Below are 24,672 nucleotides of genomic sequence, written 5' to 3'. Positions count from 1 at the left end.
TGGTGGACCTTGATGGAGACAGTGTGGATGATACAGGCTTGACAGTGATGTCATGGCGGATGGTAGGGCTAACAGGGAAGGCGTGAAACTTGGTCTTGGAGAGATTTAGTTGGAGGCGATGGTACCACATCCAGGCTGCAATATCATGAGGCATGTAGAGATGTGAATGGAGATCTGGGTGGCTTCAGAAGAGAAGGTGAGGTATATCTGAATGTCATCAGCGTAGTAGTGGTAGGAGGGCCATGTGACTGGTTTGATTTGATCTATAGAAACAAAGTAGCTTACGCTCGTATGTTTATTTATCTATCTAGCTATTGTTCTGCTTTGTTTTACTATGAAGGCTGAGTAACAAGATGTTGGCAAAACTGTATACAGTACGAAACAAGAGCTTTAATAGAGTTAAAGAAGAAAATGTGAGTTGCAGAAGAATGCTCTGTGTACCATTTCCTCCTACCATTCCAGAAAAAGATCTTAAGTTTGCTCCAGCTCCTTAAAGAGCTACATTTCATTAATTTACATCATTTCCGTTGGTTAATGGCTGACCTATATGATATCAGAGATTTATTTAATCTAAGAAACAGAGTGAAACCCTTTGCTTCATTCACCAGCGAATGACAGAATTATTGAAGTTAATTCATAAGCTATCTATTCCCGACATCTTCAATCAATTATATTTATGTTTCACAAAACAAAATACTACAGTTGTTCATTTTTAGAGATTTACCTCGACACATGCACATGGCTTCAACCCAGATAACACCATGAATGTGGCCCAGTTCTGAATTAAATGTGGCAGTTTTGATGGCCCATATCTGGTAGTCCAGATCCACCCAAGTATTAAATTGAACGACAGTCAGCCTATGAACCGAATGCATTAGGGTAAATATAGCAGCCAAATCTGATCGTCATCTGACCAGACAGCTCAATACTGGACCACACCTAACTGATACTGATCCACAATCATCCCAAAAGCAGGATTGATTTTGGGATGTGCAATTCTGATGAAATATCCTAGGAAACCAGCTGAATAATGACATTTTTCTCTGTCCTTTAGCTGTGTTAGAGAGCTATCTAAGTTGTACGGTTTCCTACAGTCGATTGGATTATAACCATTTAAACTTGTTTGCAAAATCTTCGTTGTAGGTTTACTTTTTGTCCAAATATTATTTTTATTGTAAGCAGCTAATTGTTAACTGACCAGAGACATTATGAAGTACAGAAGTAGCATTCTGTTGTTCATTTATATATTTGTAACATCCCGCCTGTCTCGTCCGCCTGACCCTCCTACAGTATCTCCTCACTAATGTTACCCGGATGATTTGCTCGCTTGTTGCCACTCATTCGTGTTTATATATAAGTCCCTGTTTGTCTCACCACCCCCAGTCCCCCATTGACGTCAGACCTTCCTGTTGTCTGTGCCCTTCCCTGTGCCCATCTTTCCGTTTTTGATCCCTCGCAGTCCTGTATCTTTCCCAGTCCCTGTTTAGTCTGGATTTAATAAAGCCCCTTTTCATTCTCCCAGTGCCTGGCCATGAGTCCTTCGACTCTCAAACCACAACAATATTGTTTGTTTTTCTAATAACTGTGGTCATTTTTATATGTGCTGCATAGAATATCAGAAATATTTTCCCATAAGTTAAAAGTAGCTGCCCTGAGTGTTTAAGAAGCACATATTCATAAAACAATAATAATAATAATATATAATTTGCATTAATAATTTCATGTGGAATGATTGATAAGGTTGCTGTGACCCTGCACCATGTCCAGAGCATTTCCTGGTGCAGCTTTCAATAAAATTAAAATGAAGAGGCTAAGGATAATGTCCTCGTCTGGTCAAGCTGTAGATAAATGGAAGCACTATTCTGGTACCGGGGAGAAGCACAGGACAGCAGTGTGACCTGGTACCGTACCTCCCGGCAGCTGGGCTTGATTCCCATCCCAGGGTTTGTTCTTCTTCAGTTTTCTGCCTGGGCTGTACATGTTTTCTTTAGTTTCCTCTCGCAGTCAAAAACATGCCATTAGGTGAAACTGACGTAGCATCGTGTTACATGGATTGGAGGAATTTATCCAAATGAATGTTTTGAGAGAGAAATGTTTGGCGAACGCAAGGACAAATTTGCCTCTGGGCAAAACATGCTTAAAATAATGTAAGGAAAATTAGGTAGCTGAATAAAATCAAGCCATACTGAAAAAGAAAATGCACCCTGTTCTTTTTGTATTTGCCACATTCTGGCCTGACTGTGACATAAAGTTGGTTCGTATTGAAAACTCACAGCACTCAGTGAAACAAAGACCCCAATGAATCAGCTGTGACATTTATTTGGATACTGTGTTGAAAAGTTGTGGTGTGGAGGTCAGCCACGAAAAGAGGACAGGGGTGCAGGCTAGCCACTTACAGCTAGACCTTTATTATGAAATCACAACACAAAACAGGGTCACGGCCCATTTTAAATGGTGAACTCAAAAAAATAGTGCTAAACTAGCAAAAAGAAAACCCAAAACAACTACTGGTAATGCGAAATGAGGCTTCACGAAACTTCTATGCCAGCAGGATCACTGTGGGAACACATCCAAAGCTACCTCCAACCGCCTCTTAATCCTACCCCGATTAATCCTGCCCTATTTAATTCATAAGTTCATGTGTTCATGAGTACCAAGCTGTGTTTCATTAAATGAGGCTTCCGTAAGGATGAGGCTGACGATCTATCATCGTCAAACACCAACCCTGGGTTCTTGCACTGCGCCGTAAGAGATCCCATTTATTTAGTCTCTTCGTTTTTTCTTGGCTTAGTTCCTTTTTAACTGAACTAGCCCCACTGGCTAGCTGCAAAAAATTCTTAAGTGTTTTCTTATTCTAAAGCTCTATAACATTATTGTATCACATCCACTGCAATGTATAACATATCCATTTATCTTAAATCACTGGCTTAAAATTACACCATGGCCTTAAATTGCTATATTGTGCAGACATTGCATTTATGCATAACCTGTAGGTCAGGGTGGTATATATCACAAAAGATGTGGTATTAACACTCTCAGGGCTGCTGGTTCAAGTCCCACGAAAGGCAATGGACTGAAATGTCTTTACTGTACAGGTAGAACCGGAACAGGTCAAGATGTTAACCTGAAGTATAATCCATACATCCATATCAGGGCACTGTCATGCATGCTCATAATCGCACGCTATATGTAATACCCTGTTCACCTTACTGCATGTTTTAGGACTGCAAAGACGCAGAGGGAACATACTAGCAGCACTGACATAGCCAAGGCAGGAACTGAATTGAAAGCCCTGAAGATCTGCGACTATAATGCAACTGATTTACTGCTGCATTATTGGATTGAACACCAAATACCAGCCACTTTTCTATGTTGTGCGGCTCCTGATCACACTGTGCATTGAATAACTAATAACTGGAAGGTGCCTTTATTTTGTTGTAAATATTGTGCTGTAATATTTTCTTGTAAATATCAAATATTACGCAATTTAAAACCCTGAACACACTGATGAACAAAAGACAATCAGTAACTCTGCACAGTATATTTTCTAATGATTTTCAAGATGGTTATTTTGAGATATTTTTTGTCTTGTTGATTACAGGCGATCATTTTCTTTTTCTTTTTCTCAATGCGGAAGGACTCACTTACCCAGCATTTTATATTTTAAAACCTCAAGAGGTTGTTTTAAGTAAATCTATGAATCTAGCTGCAGGAAACAAAACTTTCAAAACACCAACATGATATGTTACCACATTTTATAAAATTAAGTTTTGAGAGCTGGTTTCTGATTCATTCTGTTTCACAGATTTGTTCAGCCAAGGCTGACTAAGTTGCGCTGAATAACAGATTTTCTGAGAATCTGAGTGAATTTGCTTAGTCGTTAAAACATCTCCAGATGCTTCCAATATTATGCTGACCTTTAATCAGCCATGACTGTGCTTGTCCATCTGTAATCCACAATAGTTATTGTCCATGTGAGCTTCATGAAGTGATGATTAATTACAACTAAATATGCTGACTGCAGACAGCGAAGTTTTGCACTGTACTCCTAATATCTCACAGATTAGCTTATTTGAAACCACATGAATGTAGCATGATTCTGAAGACTGTAATGTTATTTCTGTGAGAACCCTTGCAGTGTTGGTTATGTAACCTTTGGGTTTGACTGTAAGTCATGATGTTTTCTTCATCAGCACAAGAACTTTTTTAAATGTCAGGTGACTGCTCTGTGATGAACTTGACCCCGTCAGGATGTAATTAACTTCACACCTTCCTGGGATATTTTTTAGACTGTAGTAACCCTAAACTAGACCTTTGTATCTACAACTTCATTGGATAATATTATGTCTGCTACAATGTATTTTTACAAATCATTAAGTGGGCCAGCTCATTGCTTAGCACTGAAGCCTCAGTCTTAAACCCTTTGTAAATTGCACAATGGTGCTTCGGGATAGGTCCAGGCTCATGGTGACTCCCAGCCCTCCAGGATTTGAGGTTATGGCAGAGGGCAGGATAGGTAATAAAAACAAGGCCTCAGCTTTAAGGTCTATTATAATATTTTGTTCCATTAATTACGTATATATGCTGAAATACAGTACGAGTCAAAATTCTGGACATACCTACTAAAATCATTTGATTTTTAACAAGATAACAATGCTAAGCCACCTCAAAGTTAAGTAGTAAGATCTTATGAACAAAGAAAGAGATGGAGTGCTCTGATGGAAGACCTGACCCCCGCAATCCCCCAACCTATACCAGACAGAGCTGGTTTGACATGAGCTGGATGGAAGCATAAGAGAAAGGCAGCCCAGAACTTCTGGAAGCTTCTTCAAGGGACTGGGAGCATCTGCAAGCTGGTTGAAAGAATATCAAGAGTTTGCAGTGCTGTCATTAAACCGAAAGGGGGCTATTTTGGAAAGCTTAAAATCGGAACACTTCCATTCGTAGTTTCAGTATTTGATCTGTATTACTTCATTATATAGAGGTCTTTTACTGCAATACAGCTAAAATAGAGAAATATGGATTAAGAGGAAGTGTGTCCAGACTTTTGACTGGTACTGTAAATGCACATTCACGATCACGTAAATATTTACCTAAATACATTCATTCAAAGACCAAAAGCACCCTTCTGCTAGCTACTTAAACAATGTAAAAATAAGCAGAGCTGAGCCAACTCAGCAGCCCTCTGAACTGTAATCGGCTGCTCAAGTACACAAATGACCTCATGAAACTAAAGTCATGCGGGACCGGTATGAGGGAATCGTGGGAATTTTGGCTCCGACATTCGGATAATTTATCATGAAAGTGCTTCAGCAATACAGAGACTTCCGGAAAAGGGCATCACCTTCTTTCTGCGTGAGGCTATGGGAAGAGAAACCCTGCAGGTATATAAGAAACTGACACCTGTATGTAAATGTGTGCTGTTCTTACACTGGATGGACAGACACAGTACAGATTCATAAGATTCATTTCTTTTCTTTGAACATTTCTCCTCTGTCTCCTCCTCCTGTACCGATTACTGATTCTTTTTTTTTTGGGATTGTGAAAGGCGCTAAATAAATGTCACTCATTATTATTATTATTCATAAAGAAAGGTTGATTCGGAGAGGTACTGTCACACCTGCATGCAGCCAGGATCTCAGTTCAGCCATTCCCAGTCTGCCCAGTCTGTGATGACCGTGTGCAGGCCGAGCGACCAGGAAGCGGGGAATCAGGGTCAGGTGCACGGAGATCCAGAACAAGGGGGTTTATTGCTGGCAACACGGTGAAAACGTCCATGACAGGACTGGGGAAACATACTCGAAGGCGGACTTAAATACAGGAGACTAATCAGAAATAACATGGGACAGCTGGTCACATCGGGATTTCACACGAGGTACTGAGGGGGGCGTAGCACACGGAAGGATCGGATCGTACAGGCAGGTCATGATGCAGTCTGCCTCATCAGAATATTAACACGCCTCTAGCTCAGGAACTGGATGTGTATCTCATGCCGTTCTTTACCAGGTAGTGAGTTATTGTGTTTCGGTTCTGTTCCAGTGTACCTGATCTATCGTGTTTTTGCTCACATTGGTGGCTGTAATCCCCTGAGCTGCTTGGCCCTGCCCTACAATCTACTGCCTATTTACGGACTGTGGGTATTTTTTTTGTTGCATCTTCACATGGATCCTTGTCATTTTGTGACAATTATTACAATGGAAAAACGTAATATGCCTTGGGACAGTGTGCGGTTCTGTGGGTTAGAATCCTATACCTGTCATCAGAAGGTTGCTGTTCAAGTCCCAAGGCTGGCCGTGGGATGCCACCATTCGGCCCTTGAGCAAGGCCATTAACCCCAGTTGCTACAGGGGTGCTGGATGCTGCCTGATCCTTGCTGTGACCCCCCCCCCCCCCCGACCTTCTCTCCCCTTTATCTGTGTCTCATGGAATGCAAAATGTAATAATAAGCAAAAATATTATTTCCTCATGGGTTCGTGTAAAGTCTCTCTATTTTATTTAATTGTTAACTTTTCAGTCATTCCGAAATTAATGACGAAATGCCCTGTAGGTTTGGTATCTGCAAACAGATCCACATGAGAGGAGGACTGGAGGGCGGACAGACGCTCACAGAGCACAGCAGGCTTGGGCAAACAAGGCAAGCATCTCAAACACCATTTGAGCTCAAAAAAACTGCAGGAAAACTGGAACCTCTTTACAGTAAGACTCCTCTTATAAATGGCTTATAATCAGATCATTAATTATGCTGTTACGCGTATTCTTTGTAAATCAATCATAGACAGTTATAAACAAGTTATAACACCGTTTTTATTAATGAGTTGCTACTATTTATGAGTGACAAAATGGAGCCTTATTGCAAAGTGGCACCAGAAAACTACAAGAGCCAAGCACAGGGTAGAAACCAAATCAGCCTGGACCCCCGACCCCCCCCCAAACACACACAGCACTCCCACAGTATTGGTAGGGATGTGTACGTACTGTCCACACCCAAATCTACACCCTGAACCAGCTCGTTACTTACTCCTCAACCTCCTCATTAAAAAGGATAATTTTATACATTTACAAGCTGATCAGAAGTGTGGAGAGGAACTCTCCCCTTACTTTTCTCTCCCCTGGGGGGGCAATGCCCTTCGGCTATCTCACATGCCCATATACCCCCCCCCCCCAATGCTCTGTGGCAGACAAGCCAGAATGGGAGGCTAGACTGCGGGCTGATTCCCCTTAAGGGGCGAGGTTTCTTAAGGGGAGAAAATACACAAAAGTGTCATTTGAGAGGCAGCAGGCCATTAAAGGGAAACATCTTCCAGTATTTACATGGGCCAGGATAGCATGCTCCCCTAAGGACTGCACTGGGGAAGACAGTCCCTCCCTCTTTTTGGGACAGTTGGTGGTCACCAGCTGTCATTGGTGTCACAGTTACAATAGGCCCCCATGGTGCTGATCGCCCCCTGCTGGTGTGTAATGGCATCCTGGTGGACAGCTGCAGCACAACCCACAGTGCAAAGTGCTACACAGAAAAGGTATAAGATTTATGCATTCGTTCCTCTAGTAATGTCCATGTCAGGTGAACTGTATCAGTATAATTTTAGTAGGTGTCTGTCTCTACTGCCCTTTCTCATATTCCTTTCAAAAACTTCAGCGTTTGTTGCACCACCAAAGCTCTTTATGCTTCCCTCATTGGTTTTGTGTCATTGAGGCACGAAGGAAGACGGGGAAGTCGGCAGCAGGGGGCGATAAGCACCACACGGACCTATGGTAACCATGGATTCTTTACAGTTGACCACAAAACACAGGTGGTCTCAACCAGGGGCAGAGACTGCCTCCCCCAGTGAGGAGAGTGAAAGCCAGAGGTGCACATGCTCTCTGTTCGGTCTGTTTCACTCTGAAAGGACTGTGCCCCCCCCTCCCCCCCCCCCCGTCTCCTGTGCCTGCCTTCCTGCTTGTAAATGCCGGAACTTTCGGTTTGCTTTGTTTTTCATATATAAACCACATCTTCTCAGCAGCACATTTTGCCTAGAAGGTAAATATGCATCAAACTCTCATCCCTTCACCCACAGGCAGATGAGCCCTTGTCCCTAATCACTGAATTACTGATGATTTCCCAAAGGAACAGAGGAACCACTATGTTATTTTAGCAATACCTTTTGTATGTCAATGATATAGTATCTTTAGAACCTGCCTCAGGTTCCTCTTTCAAAGAAACTTAAAGATGCAACAGCCTTTTACGCACCCTTTATTTTGCTCCATGTACCGATAATTTCCCAAGCCGATATCAACGATCGGGTTCGGTGCTGATCCAGGTATTTTTCAATTGATCGATATGGGCTATACAAGGCCCTATTTAATTTCCCATCCATCCATCCATCCATTTTCCAAACCGCTTATCCTATTGGGTCGCGGGGGGTCCGGAGCCTATCCCGGAAGCAATGGGCACGAGGCAGGGAACAACCCAGGATGGGGGGCCAGCCCATCACAGGGCACACTCACACATGCACACCTATGGGCAATTTAGCGACTCCAATTAGCCTCAGCATGTTTTTGGACTGTGGGGGGAAACCGGAGTTTAATTTCCCATGTCTGTCCAATTTTATGCAGATTGTAAGGTTCCATCGCATGCTGCAGTAAGCCTGAGGCACATAACTTGAAACCACAAACATTAAAATGGACACTTAAAGTAGCCCAACAGCTACCTGTGATGTTTGCAATGCCATCCTTTGGATGGGTGGTCATTTCATACAATAAATCTAATTAGGCACTTGTACCGCGCACAGCAGCTTCCCTTCTGTTCATCACTAGAATTACCGGCAATCATAATTATCTGTACCTTTCAATCATTCCACTAATTTTGGAAAAGCGTGAGATTAAATCCCTAATATTTAATGTTCTGCAATCAACACTGCCCTTCTGACGCCAGTGAAAATTACAAGCAGCATTGCATAAAGCAGTGATTCTCATCTGATGGGTCGTGACCCAAAATTGGGTGGTGAGACCATTTTCAGTGGGTCGCAAGTAGTGTGTTTATTTAAAATAAATAAATAAATAAATAACAATCGGCAGCCTCCTTGTGATTTTGGGTCATTACTGACCAAGGGATAATGTGGCTCCTCAGGCTAAACCAGCTCAGAAACTCTTGTTTTATAAAGAATGTTATTATCTGATTTTTTTTCACCAGTGAGCATATAAAAGTATTTATACACTTCAGGAAGCCCTCGGCTCTCCGTGCACTGGCAGAACCCACTGCATGGTTCCAGGTTCTCCGGGACTGCTTCACACTTCCAGCCCTGAACCACTTTGGTGAGTATGATGCTGATGCTGCAGTGGACTCCCGAATCCCCTCATTTAAAAGGGCTGAGCCCCCATTTCGCCTGGCGTCCCTGCTCTGCTTATGTGATACTGTACAGTGCCACCCTGCATGCAAGCAAACATATACTGTTGAATTTAATCAGGTACTGCCACCAAGTGGATAGCAAGTGTGAATGTACAAGTATATCTACTTATTTAGCAGTATTGTCTTGCAAGTCGATCTGCTGAAAGGATTTAATGTTTATATATATCAAATAAAAAGAAACATCTGTTCAAGGGCCTGAGAGAGGCATTGAAAATGTTTCTGAGGTAGCTGTGGGCTCTGATGGAGCTGTATTAGGAAGCAGCAGCTCTCCCGTGGCTTCAGTGGGGGGGGTGCAGGCACCTGAACAAGAAGAACACTGTGGAGAGTTTGGAGTGGGGAGCCAAAACCTTTGGAACTGAAAAAGTAAGACACTCTTGGCAGCAGGATACAGAAAGGTCTGGCTGCCATGCAATCCTCTGTGAAGCTCTCCCACAGTGCTGACTGCATGAATGGAATAGAAACTTTTATTGCTACATTGCCAGGCTGGTGCAAATTCTATTTTGTACAATTCTACTCCATGTTCGTATAATGCATAATGTATAATGGAATAGTGTTTGATGAAAGGGCTGTGCAGCGTGGGCATATTACATTGAGAAAACAAGAGATGCGGTATGATGAAAAGGATGTGCAACACGGGCACATTACATTGAGAAAACAAGAGATGTGGTGTGGGTAGTACAGTGTTAAGCATTGAGTAAGAAAATACACATGGTATTCTGAAATAATGTGTTTAGTTAGACATGAAGTAATTCCCCTGTCCTGTACACCAGGACAGTGCCAGCTGTCCAGGCGCTGGAGTGTGACTTCAGACCGAAGCAGTGACAATGTCGGAGGCTCAGTCCAGGGAATGCTGAGAGAAGCTGTTGACTCAGATCCTGAAAGACCTCAGGAAGGCTAGGGCTGTTTCTCCCCGACATACATGTAGCTTGTGGGGTTGAGGCTTTAAGCAGGACGTCAGGTAGGTCTGTGCCTGAAAGGAAAGCCAGTCCAGTGTTGAGATATGGACTCCAGTGAATTGTCTGTTTCCTTACATCTTTTAGCTGAAGAGCCACAAGAGGAGGCAAAGCCTACTGGAGGATCCAATGCCTTCCACTGTCTGTCCCTTTGTCCTTCAGAGGAGCCCTGGGAGGTGCATGTGTTTTCATATAAAGTCCTAGTACAGAAGAAGAACGTTTAATCTGTTCTATTCAGAGAAGAATCAATAGGCTCCTTCGCCAGTTTTTAGTTTCACGTCTCTCCTGTAGGGCTTAGAATTATTGGCCAAGAGCTAGGAGTCAGAAATCCCACAATTTGAGAATCATCGCACGACATTCCTGGGAACTTTGAAAAAAATACTTCAGCTAGCTGCGTTTACGGTAAGGTACCTGCAAGCCTGCCTTTACGTCCCGTCGCTGCTGTTTCCATCCTCTGCTGCCACCTATTGCTGCTGGTCAGTTTTGGTGCAATTTATCAAAGGTGTATCAGATGCAGTTTTTCTGGGGTAACTTTTCATCCATTTAATGTCTTTTTGTGAAATAAGATCTATCAAAAAATAAAGTAAATAGAGTAATAACTTCAAAGAGAATTCACAATGTCAAGTCTCTTATCTCAGTTTTTTTTTCATATAATGTTTAAGTGAAGCAGAAATATTAACTGCCAATTTTTTTTTTTTTCATTTTTTACATTCAGAAGTTCAAAAGCTGTAAACTTTCACTGCCACTAAGCGACGTTGCTTCAATTTTTGAGAAGTTGTCTCAAAATTTGATCAGTGTGTTACAAACTTGTGCTGGGTTTGTGTGTGGGTGTAATGTAACTTTTGGCCTGCAGAGGGAGCATAGGTTGCTCTTGTCCTGACTGTCTGATAGTTTTTTCAGAGACATGGTAACCCCAAGATTTTACTTGGCCTTGTAATTCACCAACCATGATCCTTGGGGATTTTTTTGCCTCTCTTATCATCCTCCTCACTGTACATGAATGAACTTGGCTCCTCTTCCAGGCAGGTTTGTAACAATTCCAGTTGTTATTAACTTTTTTATTATTGTCCTAACAGTAGAAATGGGCATTTTAAGGCGAGTAGCTATTTTTAATACCTATTCCCTGACTTATGAAGGTCAGCACACTTCTCCTTCATTTGGGTTGTATATTATCTTATCTTTCCCATGTTGGTGGATGACTAAGGGAATTTGGGCTCTGTGTCACCTCATGTTCGTATCCCTGTTAACCAGGAAGTCCTGGATTACAGCTTGAAGGTTCCTATTCACTCCACTCAACTCAAAGATGTAATTTACAGGGGAAACATGCTTCCGTTACATTGTGCTCACTTTAACTTCCAGGGCTGCCAATAATCATGTCACATGTGTTTTTGTTAAAGATAATTATTTCTTGATTGTGAATTTTTTAAAAATCATTACAAGGGGTGCCAATAATTGCGGAGGACACTGTATATTGCAACGACCAACATTTTCTAAAATTTTATACTCTCAATCCTCTTTTGGTTTGATGACAACATAGCAGGCTCTTGGAATTCCTTTAGCCAGCTTCCAGACGCAGCCACCTGGAATGCTTCTCCAACAGGCCTGAAGGAGTTTCCACAAGTTCTGAGCACATGCTGGCTACTCTGCTCCTACTCTTCGATCCAACTCATGACAAAACAACTTTATATGTTATAGGTCGGGGGATTGTGGGGGCCAGGTCATCTGTCACAGCACTCCTCATTTCCTATATACCAGGAACACTTCCAGTTTGCTCTTAGATATAATGCATTTACATTGTGGGAAAACATACATTTGATACTATTACACAACATGTATGTTTACTATAATATTTTCCCACAGCCACCACATGGTGGCGCTTGTCTGTATGTTTGAGGTATGTTTTATCTACAGGCAAGTATTATTAATCAAAGTAGGTCACAGTCATACTTAGCGATCAAATTGATAGTATAGTGCAGCCTATCTGCACATTTAAACTAGCTGATAAGTTGTAATAAATATAACACAACAGAAGTGTTATGGTCATTTATACAAATTTGTTAATCATACACCCGCCGTAATAAATGAATTAATTGTGTAACACATAATCTATGCGACCCTGCATGGGTATGGAAAAAGAATGATGATTGGAAAATCTAATAAAATGACATTTATTCTTTTCATGTTGTTAAATGAAAATATGTATGTTCAATATATTTTTAATAACAGTATTGTAACAGTGCTAGATTGGAGTAGACTATAAAAATTATATCACATGAGATGAAGGTTTTTGTCCAAATTGTTTTGTAACCCTTTTTGCTTCCATATTTTGCTACCTCCCATGAATGGCCACTTTATCATTCTGGAGGGGTTTGCGTGCCTCAGTGGCCCTGGGGGCTATGTTGTCGGGGGCAATAGCCCCTGGTAGGGACTCCCAAGGCAAAAAGGTCCCAGGTGAGGGGCAAGATGAAGAGCAATCCGAAAAAAAAAACCCTGATGAAAGAGAATTATAGTAAGGTCTCATTTCCCTCACCCGGACTATGGTTACCGGGGCCCCACCCTGGAGCCAGGCCTCGGGGAGGGGCCTGTTGGCGAGTGCCTGGTGGCCGGGCCTTGGCCCATGGGGCCTGACCGGGCCCAGTGCAAAAGAGGTATGCGGGACCGTCCCCAGGTAGGCTCACCATCCGCAAGGGGAATGTCAGGGGTTTGGTGCATTATGTATCGGGTGGCAGCCAAGGGAAGGCAGTGCTGAAGCGGCCGTACGGAGCTGTGACTGCAGGGTGGTCGGTGCCAGTCGTGGCGGAAACCCTCGTACCCGATGGTGGACACCAGAGGTGAGGGGGGCTGTCAAGCTGAAGAAGGAGGCCTACCAGGAATTATTAGCTCGGGGGTCTCCGCAGGCAGCTGACAGGTACCAGCAAGCCAGGCGGAAGGCAGCTCGACTGGTTGCAGAAGCAAAAAACTGGGCGTGGGAGGAGTTTGGTGAGGCCATGGATGGTGACTTTCGGTCGGCCTCACAAAGATTCTGGCAGACCGTCCAGAATATGTGGAAGGGGAAGCAGCGCCTGGTTCTTACTATTTATAGTGGGGAAGGGGTGCTCTTGACCTCACCTGGGGACATCACCCGGAGGTGGAAGGAATACTTTGAGAACCTCCTTAACCCTGCCTCAGATACATCTACGCACACCGCCTTTGAGACATCTGAGGGCACGGAGCCCAAGGGGGCTGGGGAGGACTTGTCCATCACTGGTGCTGAGGAGACCAAGGTGGTTAAAGAGCTCCATGGTGGGCGGACCCCGGGGGATGGATGAGATTTTCCTGGAGTACCTAAAGGCTCTGGACGTTGCGGGGTTGTCATGGCTGACACGCCTTCTCAACAGCACGTGGAGGTCAGGCACAGTAGACCGGGGTGGTGGTCCCCTTATTTAAGAAAGGGGACTGGAGGGTTCCGACTATAGGGGGATCACACTTCTCAGCCTTCCTGGGAAAGTCTATTCGGGGTACTGGAGAAGAGGGTGAGATCGATAGTCGAATCTCGGATTCTGGAGGAACAATGCAGTTTTCGTCCTGGCTGTGGAACACTGGACCAGCTTTATACCCCTGCGAGGGTACTGGAGGGGGCCTGGGAGTTTGCTTATCCAGTCAACATGTGTTTTGTGGACTCGGAAAAAACTCGGGCTTCCCGAGGTCCGAGGTGCTCTGTGGGGGGTGCTTCAGGAGTATGGGGTTCGGGGTCCTTCGGACCAACCTTCAAGCTATATGGGGTTTGTGGGAGATTCGGTCCCAGTATGAACGGAGCAGAAGCTTGGTCCACATTACCAGTAATAAGTCGGACGTGTTCCCAGTGCGTGTTGGGCTCCACCACGGCTGCCCTTTGTCATCGGCCCTGTTTATAATATTTATGGACAGGATGTCTAGGCGCAGCCAGGGTGTTGAGGGTGTCCAGTTTGGTGGCCTCAGGATTGCATCGCTGCTTTTTGCGGATGATGTCGTCCTGTTGGCTTCATCTCCAGCGTGCTCTGGGGCGGTTTGCACCCGAGAGCGAAACAGCGGGTTCTCAGCCAGGAATGGGTGGATTGCCCTCTTCAGGTCAGGGAGGAGGTACTACCCCAAGTGGAGGAGTTCAAATATCTCGGGGTCTCGTTCACGACTGATGACCCCTTGATACTTTGTACTTATAACAACAACAGCAACAACAATCCATCCATTTCTCTAGACCACTTACGCTGTAAAGAAAGTCTGGAAAATCTGCAGCGGATTCCCAGAAGCACGGGGCATGAAACAGGGGGCTGGTCAGGATGCTGGTTCATTGCAGGCCAGCCGGTGGGCAGCATACGCCTCTGTGGGTTTGTACTCTGTGACTGTGATCTGAAGATCACCGGTTTGAATCGGCCAACTGTTTCCGCTGTTGGGCCCTTACCCCCAGCCTCTCCAGGGACTAGATATCCAAATAGATAGATAGATAGATTCCAAATGCAGAACCGATCGCCACAGGAAATCCTTTCTACCTGTGGCTATAAGACTGTATAACTCTTCCTCATTTTGTAGGTGATCTTTTTCAGAATTTGTCATTAATCCTTATTTGGATTGTGCAATATTACTCATCTGTTTGGTATTGAATGTTTGTTTTATCCCATCATCACATGCTGCTGTCTCAATTATTCAAGGCACAACACTAAGACACTTTTCATTACCACGTGCACTAATAATCTGTTATTTTATTATATTTGTTATAGCTTATACCTTACCTTTATTCCTCTTGTTCACTGAGCATGTATATGACAAAAGAATTTCCCTCGTGATAAATAAAGTTTTTTCTTATCTTATCTTATCTTATCTTATCTTATCTTATCTTATCTTATCCTGACTTTCTCACCTGTCTGTCACTTTGAATAAAAGTCTCTGCTAAAGAAGTAAATGTGGAAAAAAAGTCTACCACTAGTAGTACTGGGTCTGCATGCTGGTTTAGTGGGGAGGGGTCCAGGGCTAAGGCTTCACAATCTGTCCCCATTCTGTGTGCAGCTTCTGATGTTCTCCTCCTGCAGTCCAAAAACATGCAGCTAGGTGGAATGAATCCTTAAATTGCTCATAGGGAGTGACTGTATGTTTCATGTTTTATTATCAGATGTGTTTGAGTAAGACGGTGAAATTCTTGTGCCACAGTTGCCGAGAGGGGGGGGGGGGGGGGAGATGTGCAAACAACAGGCAGTGCAAGACAAGACAGTGCAGTATAGAAATAAGTAAACAATAAATAAGTGATGAATAGGTATCGTGATATGGAGATCAGGTCATGCAAAATGAGAAGAGTCCAGTATATAATGTTAATGAAGGTAGTATATTCACAACACTATGCAATACAGGGTGTGTGTGTGAGTGTGCCCTGTCCAGCACTGGGAGTCTATTTAGGGATCCCTCTGCCATTTGCTCTTATATATTTTCCAGGCTCTGTGTGTCCCAGTACTGGGTATGTGACTGAAATGATGGATAATCTGTATTGAATAAACTTATCATACATTTGTTTCAAAAATCGCAGTCATGTCCAGGTAAATATCACACCAGCCTTGGTTTCATGACATCCATTTTTTTATTGGAAGATAAAAGCTTACCCTAGGGCCAAAAACTTCATAATTTCCCCAGCACAAACAAAACATCATATTTGAAAAACTGAAACAATTGAAAACAAAATAATATTAATAGATGGTCCGTTTTAAATCCCATGGTCAAATATTCTGAAATGTTAAATCTGCATGTAGACTAAAGCTGGTTACTATGAAAAAGTCGATCAATGTCGTGTAATTTCTATTTTGAAACAATGCATTTTTCCATGATGCTAAATACCACCCTGATATTTCAGGAGGCACGGACTGAAGGGAATTTTTCCTGTTTATCCCATTCCTCGAACCACTGCCCAGTTTTAAGTAGGACATGCAGGCAGTACAGAACGTCCCACGAAATCCACATAAACATCACATACATCAGTATGTTAACGTACACGTTGCTGACTGCATGATTTTGGACACACCTCTCTCTAATTCATTGGATAAAACTGCCTCACGGCGCTTTTGATTGGTTGAACATACAGACCCTCATGCAACATACAAACCACACCTTTTAGGGGAGACCCACAGACTGCTAACTGGTGTCAGATAATAAGTGCTCATTTCCTAGTAGGTGTTTATTGGGGCGCGTTCTTATTTTTCGTTTGCGGTTGTTATGCTTTTACCATCACAATGAAATTTGTGAGGTTCCTCATGAAGAATGCTGCTTTGGCCAACGTGCCAAAGCACATTGACCATTTTTCTAAATTCTCACCTTCTCCTCTTTCCATGAAACAGTTTCTTGATTTCGGTGAGCACTGTTTACTTTTAACGTCATCAGGGTTTTGTACATGCATTATATTTACGTGATTATGTTTCGCAACCGATGGTTAACAAGTAGATTCGCATTTTGCTGTGCCTAAATAACGTTTTATTTTGCTGTGGCTAATAGCGTTTTATTTGTATCTGTTATCGCTTAAGTGACAATTTACTTTGTGTTGTGGGTTTTAGTCATCTGCAACAATCTATGCAAATACTTTTAAAAAATACGTTTCAAATGCATGGAGTGCTTCGTTTCGCAACGTACTGCTTTACTGTACTCTTCTGGCCGGTTAGTTCAGTGGCATTTGCGTCAGAATGCTTGGTCATTCGTAATTTGCAATTTAATCTTAGAGCTGTTTACAGTCTAAATACTTACGAACGTTCATCCATCACAGCAATATCTTTAGCTACAGTAAAGCAGAAATGTTAATATTAAATGAGGCAGTAGCTTTTTTAGTAGATATCGGTTACTGGTAACATTTTTTTTTGCATATTCTTTCTCATCTGTCACATTATAACAGAACTGCAGAACTGTGTACTTGACAGTTGATAATAAAGATCAATAGTGGGTCAACAAATGCTTTTTAACCTAAGCAAGCACTGCATTTTGTATCTTGGATTCAGCACTACTCAGTGTTGTGGTGTTTCGTGGAATAGGAGTATCTGGTCAGTTCCTTGTTTGCAATGGCAAATTCTCAAGATAAAATAGTGCAATTTAATTTGTTTTGTATTTTTAAAAAGACTGGCAATAAACGCTGGAATTTCTGCAATCGCAGGTTCAACCAATGCATGTGAGAAGACGTCGTTTGCCTTCCTGAGACAGGAGCTTCCCGTCCGCCTTTCTAACATCATGAAGGAGATCAATTTGTTGCCCAGCCGTTTGCTGACAACCCCCTCCGTACAGCTGGTGCAGAGCTGGTATGAGCAAATTATCGTTGCATTTTCATTTATTTAGATGCCGAGTTGAAGTAACAGCATTGTGTGTGCTAGACTTGGGACAGTCATAAAATGCATGTTTACGGCTTATCATGAAGAAGAGATTTTATGTTATTTAAAACGTGTTTTGTGTTATGAAAGTGTTAGTTTTACGTTTACGTCTCGTATTTATTAGTTGTTTTCTAGCAGAATGGGCATCGTCAGCTTTATAAATAGCTTGTCCTTTGTTCTACTTGGCTTATGTGGGTAGGTTACAGTACGATGGTTATGCTGTGAACTTTGTCCCACTTCCCTCCTCCTCCGCTGGTCACGTGTCTCGATGTTTTCGCTCAGTCCAGTGTTTACACTGCATTTCAGGCAAACGAATAATATGGTTAGTGTTTTTTCAACAGTACGGACTACTTAGTTATTATTTACATAATAAAGCAATACTTCTAAAAATGTAATGCAGCGGCCAAGACGTTTGGCCCGGAACACAGTGGCGTTTGCCCTGCTCTTCCTCTAGGTGGGCTTGGGCTTGTTTTTCTTGCAGCGGAGGGAACACAATGTACTCTGCACCAACTGTACAGTCTGAGCCTCTTTTTTTCTTGGTGCATGGGTCAAAAGGCCATCTGTAGTCTTCTTTTCAACGGAAACCCTCAATGCCGTTTTATCCCATTTCGCTTTATTACAATATTTTTGTTTTTGCAATAATTATTTGAAATAAGTGAACAATTTCTGGCCAGCGCTGGTGCTTTTCTGTATTCGTCTGTATTGAGTTGCTTTATGCAAACAATGCGCACTGAATTATATATATATATATATATATATATATATATATATATATATATATATATATATATATATATATAAACTTTTATACGGGATCCACCTACACTGCTTTTTAAGCAGACAGGTGCACATTCTGTAAAAAAAACTGCAGTGGCTGAAGGCTATGGATCAACAAACAACAAAATACAAAAGCTGTATATAAAAGAAAATATTGTGAGTTTTGAAGTATAAAATGGGCAGTTACTCTCTATTTTATTAATTACTTTTTTTGGGGGGGGGCTCAAATAGTTTTAGCTAAGTTGCTTGTGTTTGTCACTGTCAAACTCAGTACAAATATACAGTTGTTTACATGTAGTGATTCACTGCAGTTGCAAATGGTCAATAGCATTTGGTGTGTTTTTTAGTTTTCACAGAATTTGAAAATGCACATTCGTCTCCCCATTTCTGTGGATTTAGGTATATCCAAAGCTTGATGGAGATCCTGGAATTCCTTGACAAAAGTTCTGAAGACCATAAAGTCCTGGGAGAGTAAGTCTTCCATTAGTTGCTGTATTTTTCGTGCTTTATTCAGTCTGTATCTTGTGGGATTGTGTCTCAGACTCGCTCTGTATATTTTCGTTTAGCTTTGTGGAGACACTGGTCAATATCAGGAACAGGCACAATGATGTAGTGCCCACTATGGCACAAGGCGTCATTGAGTACAAGGAGGCGTTCAGCCAGGATCCCGTGACCAATCAGAACATCCAGTACTTCCTGGACCGCTTCTACATGAGCCGCATCTCCATACGCATGCTCATCAACCAGCACAGTGAGTGTCAGGCTGTAGTTAAGCTGAAGTTTAATTCTAATGAAGATGGCATCTACTGCCCAGGAACAATAACAGCAACGCTACTGTGCAGAAATATGTTGCATAATAAGATATATGAGTGTGGTGAGAAAGGTTATTAAATGTGATGAGCTTGACACGCTTGACGTGCAGAAATTTCAGCGAAGCTTTGTGGCATTAGCTGAATTGCTGTTCTGTTTTGTCATAGGGGGCGGCATGGTGGTGCAGTGGTTAGCACTGTTGCCTCACACCTCTGGGACCCGGGTTCGAATCTCCGCCTGGGTCACATGTGTGTGGAGTTTGCATGTTCTCTCCATGTCGTTGTGGGGTTTCCTCCGGGTACTCCGGTTTCCCCCCACAGTCCAAAAACATGCTGAGGCTGATTGGAGTTACTAAATTGCCAGTAGGTGTGCATGTGTGAGTGCATGGTGTGTGAGTGTGCCCTGTGATGGGCTGGCCCCCCATCCTGGGTTGTTCCCTGCCTCGTGCCCATTGCTTCCGGGATAGGCTCCGGACCCCCCGCGACCCAGTAGGATAAGCGGTTTGGAAAATGGATGGATGGATGGATGTTTTGTCATAAAGTTTGGTGATATTTGAACCTTTAAGGAGGACGGTATAATTTTTTGGCAGTGTACTTTTAAGTTGCGGCCTTTCCTAGACTGCCTTATTTTCAGATTGAATTTATAGCTCTTTCCTCCTTTGCTTCATGTAGCTCTTATCTTTGATGGAACCACAAACCCAGCCCACCCAAACACTATTGGCTCCATTGACCCCAACTGTCATGTCGCAGAGGTTGTAAGAGGTGAGTCGGCATGATTTGAGGTCTTTGTTTTGTTGTGCAGAAGAAAAAGTAGTTATGTCAGTCTGCAAGCCCAGGTCATGATTAGCCTCGACGTGGAGAGATTAGGCCTGATAGCAGAGCCGAGTTTAAAGTGCTGTCTGTCCACATGTCCTCTTCCAGATGCATTCGAGAGTGCCAAGATGCTTTGTAACCAGTATTACCTCACTTCACCTGACCTGGAGCTGCAAGAACTTAACAGTAAGTGAAACTGCTTAGCACAGCTCAGTTGCTTCCTAAAATTTTAATGCCGGCTGCTGAAAATCCCTTGATTATGCAGTTATTTGTTTGACTTTACTTTCCAAATGATCTAACAGCGCTATAGAATTCAAGCACATTTTAATGGAACGTATGAAGTTTGCACCGTAAAGAAAAAAGTACATATGACTGGCTGTCTTTGTGATTGTTAGCAATTCTGTGTACCACTGAGTACCAGCAGGTGAGGTGATCCATGTAAATCTGTTGAGTCAACATGGTGAAAGTCACAGTCCTTTTGAGGCCATGTTAGGATATGCAAAGTTAAAAAAGGATTTTTTCCCCCCCTTGCTCAGCAAACAATGCCAAACAACCCATCCACATTGTCTATGTGCCTTCCCACCTGTATCACATCCTCTTTGAGCTTTTCAAGGTAAGAAAGCCTATCTGTCTTAAAATGTTTGTCAGTGAACACTCTTATGAGTCACTGTCTAACTATAACTTACCGTCTTCAGAATGCTATGAGAGCAACGATTGAAAACCATGAGGCCAGTAACTTCCTTCCACCAATTCAAGTCATGGTAGCGATTGGTGGAGAGGACCTGTCAATCAAGGTATTATTTTTTAGCTGACTAGCCTTTTCCCTTTTTTTTTGGCTCCCTCTAGAGCACTTTCTGCTGTATTTACAGTTCATTTTATGAATGTTGTCCAAGGCTGGTTATGTTATGCAATTTATCCAGCACTGTTAAACTTTATCCATTAATCCCAGATAAGGTTAACACAATCTGTTAAACAGTAACTGCTGTATTAGGAGTTTATTAACAAAGCAGGGCGGTGATCATATCTGTTTTTAATATCTGTGCTGCTGTAACAGTTTCTGTCTATAGTACGTTTTCGTTTGACTTTTGGTAACCGTGCTGACGTACGGGATGTTGGCCTAAATTTTGTTTTTTGTTCAGTGCTTATCGTTGTGTCTTGAACAAACGATTTTGGCCTATTGATCTGCTATGCATTAGTCACCTGTTTGCTGACTAATTCTGCCATTCTGTCTTGCAGATGAGTGACAGGGGTGGAGGCGTGCCCTTCCGGAAGATGGAGAAGCTATTCAGCTATATGTATTCTACAGCTCCCACACCACAGATCGGCCAGCACCAGCGAACCCCACTGGTAAATCTTTCTACCAGTACCTGCAGCACACAAAACATCAGATTCCCGCTGGCACACACGTTAAAAAGCAGTATGTAAAAGCAGCTAAATGGCTTGTACTCCTCACCCTGGTTGTAGGCTGGCTTTGGCTATGGACTTCCCATCTCACGGCTGTACGCACAGTACTTCCAAGGAGATCTGCAGCTTTACTCGATGGAGGGTCACGGCACTGATGCCGTCATCCACTTGAAAGTAAGTCACCCTGGTTATTCTTAGCTGCATGGAGCTATATGCTCCGCATATCCATGAAGTATTAGTGTAGCATCTCAAACACAGGCTGGCACCTATTAAGAAGCATTGTTCTTTGTCTTTATTCTGCACACAAGTTGATGGTTGTTCTCCCATCACCAGGCTTTGTCAACTGATTCTGTGGAGAAGCTGCCTGTGTTCAACATGACAGCGCTGAGACATTACAAGATGAGCCACGAGGCAGATGACTGGTGCGTGCCCAGTAAGGAACCCCTCAACCTGGCTTTTTACCGGGTGGCCAAGTGAAGGAGATGGTGTAGACCGCCAGCCTTACTCATCGACCATTCTGCTCGAAGCGGGAATGCAGACTGCAGCTCAGTAGCAAACTAATAGGAGGCGACTTGAGGCAGGAGACCGAAGAGACCGACATCTGTAAGGATTTGTAGATCATCTGTCCGTGGAATTTCTGGACTATGAAAGATGTGGCACTATTTCAAACCGCGGTTGTTGTACCATTTCAGGATCGCTGTATTTGTCCATCTCTCACTGTCTCCTAGATTTTCTGACCAAGCCGTTGTGTGACGATAGCGTGGAGGTTTGGCCTGAGTACAGGTAGCCGTGACTTAGAAAGTGAAAGAGGCCTGAGCATGTTGTCCTTGGAATTGTGTTCGGAGTTTTAGAGGGCATTCCAGATAGGAAATGATCAAAAGCAGCGTTTTAAAAATGCCACTCAACTGATGAGCAGTTCTAAACATTTTACAAGGAGATAAAGGATTTGGAAAGATTCTGTATCCATTAGGTTGTCTTTGCTGTTGATCATGTAATGTTTATACCTTTCTCATCTTGTCTCATAAGCTTGTGGTACTTATACAGCCATTGATTTAGAGGATCCTGTGTCACATGCATGATATAATGTAAATATCCCTGCCCCTATTTTGATTTGTCCCCAAATTATGATTGTTTTTTCTCCCAGAAAACCTGGGTATACTTGTCTATGGCACAAGCTTGTCCAGCCAAAGAATAATTGCCAGTATAGGGTCTAGAGTTTCGCTGGCCAAGGCGTATTAAGGGGTGACCGGAAGCTGCAGTAGTCATGCTGAAAATCGGTTGGTGTGTCTGCTTTGGAAATAGGCATCCTCTGTCATGACTCGCAAAAATTAATTAGCAACATTGCATGTGGTCCTTAGTTTCCACAGTTTATGTAATGCAATTCAATTGTGCAATCTGTTACTGCAGCATTTAACATACCGACATTTCTGTGGACCCCAAAGTACACTCTATAAGGTATTTAGTGCTTAAAAACAGTGCAGTGTTTTTTGTGCATGCATATTTTGTTTGATCATATAACGTAAAATGTCTGCAAAAGCTGGTTGGAATATAGAACATGGTGTCCAGCATGAAGATTTATGAGACCATTTCGGTATTCTGGATTCCTGTATTGTATTTGCAGTGCTAGGATAGGTTTCATATCCTCTATGCTGACAAAGCAGTTATTAAAAGCCTGAAAACTATATTTCACCAAGTTCTAAGATCAACTTTCGAATGCTCAGTGGGCAAAGAGCTTTACGCCACTTTGTAGATTTCTTCTGTTTTTGTAATAATGACCAGACGTATGATCCAGCTACTTTAAAAGACCCTCATATTACTTTTGGAAAATTATATGTTGCAGTTTGGAATTTCATGTGCCCAGTGCTGTAGTGCTCATTTCCATTCTATTAGGATCATTTTCAAAGCAGAGTATAATTGTGTTTTGCTATATTACTTTGAAGTAACATCAATGTGCCTTTTCTGGTTTGAGTGATGCTGTTTGTTTATATATATGGGTCCACTCCATGTGCACATTTGTACATGCAATCTTATTGTTTGTTTGTTTGGATTTTATTACCCTGTTTTTAACTGAGAAGGAGGATTCTAACATCAGTATTTTGTTTATATTTTGAAAATACTTATTTTTGTAAAAAAAAAAAAAAAAAAAATTTAATAAATAAAAAATAAAACATGAATTATGAGTTCTGTCGGATCTATTGTGATTTAAGGGGAATGGGATGAGATGTTTTGCATTGTACTTAATTAGAAACTTTTAAAAATAATGTATTTATGGGGTGGGCCTGAGCATCGGCGTGTAAAATTTAGGTCTACAATGCAACAGCAGCACAAAATACTCATTGCCTAAAAAGCTGAAACGCGTGAGAACTATGAACACGACACTGTTTATTGTAGAAGTGGATACATGATGTTGCATGTAGTCGAAGGCACACAGAACATTTGTAACTCCTACAAAACTTGCCCAGCAGTTTTTTTTATTACATTCAAAACGTTAGCTAATGCTAACTTACAAACTTACTGGCCAAATCAAGCACAAACCTGTTACATTTATTAGAAAAAAACGTAAAAAAAAATAAATGATGATTTTCCATGTGGGGCGGCATCGTGGTGCAGTGGTTAGCACTACCTCACACCTCTGGGACCCCGGTTCGAGTCTCCGCCTGGGTCACATGTGTGTGGAGTTTGCATGTTCTCCCCATGTCGTCGTGGGGTTTCCTCCGGGTACTCTGATTTCCCCCCACAGTCCAAAGACATGCTGAGGCTAATTGGAGTTGCTAAATTGCCCATAGGTGTGCATGTGTGAGTGTATGGTGTGTGAGTGAGCCCTGTGATGGGCTGGCCCCCCATCCTGGGTTGTTCTCTGCCTCGTGCCCATTGCTTCCGGGATAGGCTCCGGACCCCCCACGACCCAGTAAGATAAGCGGTTTGGAAAATGGATGGGTTTTCCATGAACCAATTTAACATTGATAACCTTTGATGAAACACTGATAAACATTTGATGAACAGAAATTTAAGATGCTCTAATTTATATGATGTTAAGAATGTTACAGTCACACCCTAGAGTGCTTAGTCCCAATACATGGAGACCAAGTTTCTCAATGCCAGACCTTACTGTGCCACAATTTAGGTTTAGATGATTATGATAAATATTACCATTCTATCATCCTGCAAATGTATCACAAGATTCATTA

General features: G+C 42.5%; 1 protein-coding gene across 2 annotated transcripts in view; it reads left to right on the top strand.

The window, feature by feature from the left end:
• Positions 1-23,666, top strand: part of pdk2a (pyruvate dehydrogenase kinase 2a) — a 116,915-nt gene extending 93,249 nt beyond the window's left edge. The window contains exons 1-11 of one of the 2 annotated variants that reach the window (XM_049015217.1): positions 16,449-16,683; positions 17,471-17,612; positions 18,858-18,929; positions 19,025-19,209; positions 19,940-20,029; positions 20,189-20,266; positions 20,617-20,693; positions 20,776-20,874; positions 21,317-21,427; positions 21,545-21,658; positions 21,818-23,666. In XM_049015217.1, the coding sequence (XP_048871174.1) occupies positions 16,566-16,683; positions 17,471-17,612; positions 18,858-18,929; positions 19,025-19,209; positions 19,940-20,029; positions 20,189-20,266; positions 20,617-20,693; positions 20,776-20,874; positions 21,317-21,427; positions 21,545-21,658; positions 21,818-21,961 (1,230 nt within the window). In that variant the 5' untranslated portion in view covers positions 16,449-16,565 and the 3' untranslated portion in view covers positions 21,962-23,666. Of the gene's footprint in view, positions 1-16,448; positions 16,684-17,470; positions 17,613-18,857; positions 18,930-19,024; positions 19,210-19,939; positions 20,030-20,188; positions 20,267-20,616; positions 20,694-20,775; positions 20,875-21,316; positions 21,428-21,544; positions 21,659-21,817 lie in introns of those variants that run through there. The other variant, XM_049015218.1, reaches the window with a different exon arrangement.
• The last annotated feature ends 1,006 nt before the right edge of the window (positions 23,667-24,672 follow it).

Source organism: Brienomyrus brachyistius, chromosome 5, assembly GCF_023856365.1.
Source record: "Brienomyrus brachyistius isolate T26 chromosome 5, BBRACH_0.4, whole genome shotgun sequence".
Taxonomy (NCBI): Eukaryota; Metazoa; Chordata; class Actinopteri; order Osteoglossiformes; family Mormyridae; genus Brienomyrus; species Brienomyrus brachyistius.
Note: the sequence above shows the minus strand (reverse complement) of the source record. Positions and strands in the feature narration are given on the sequence as shown.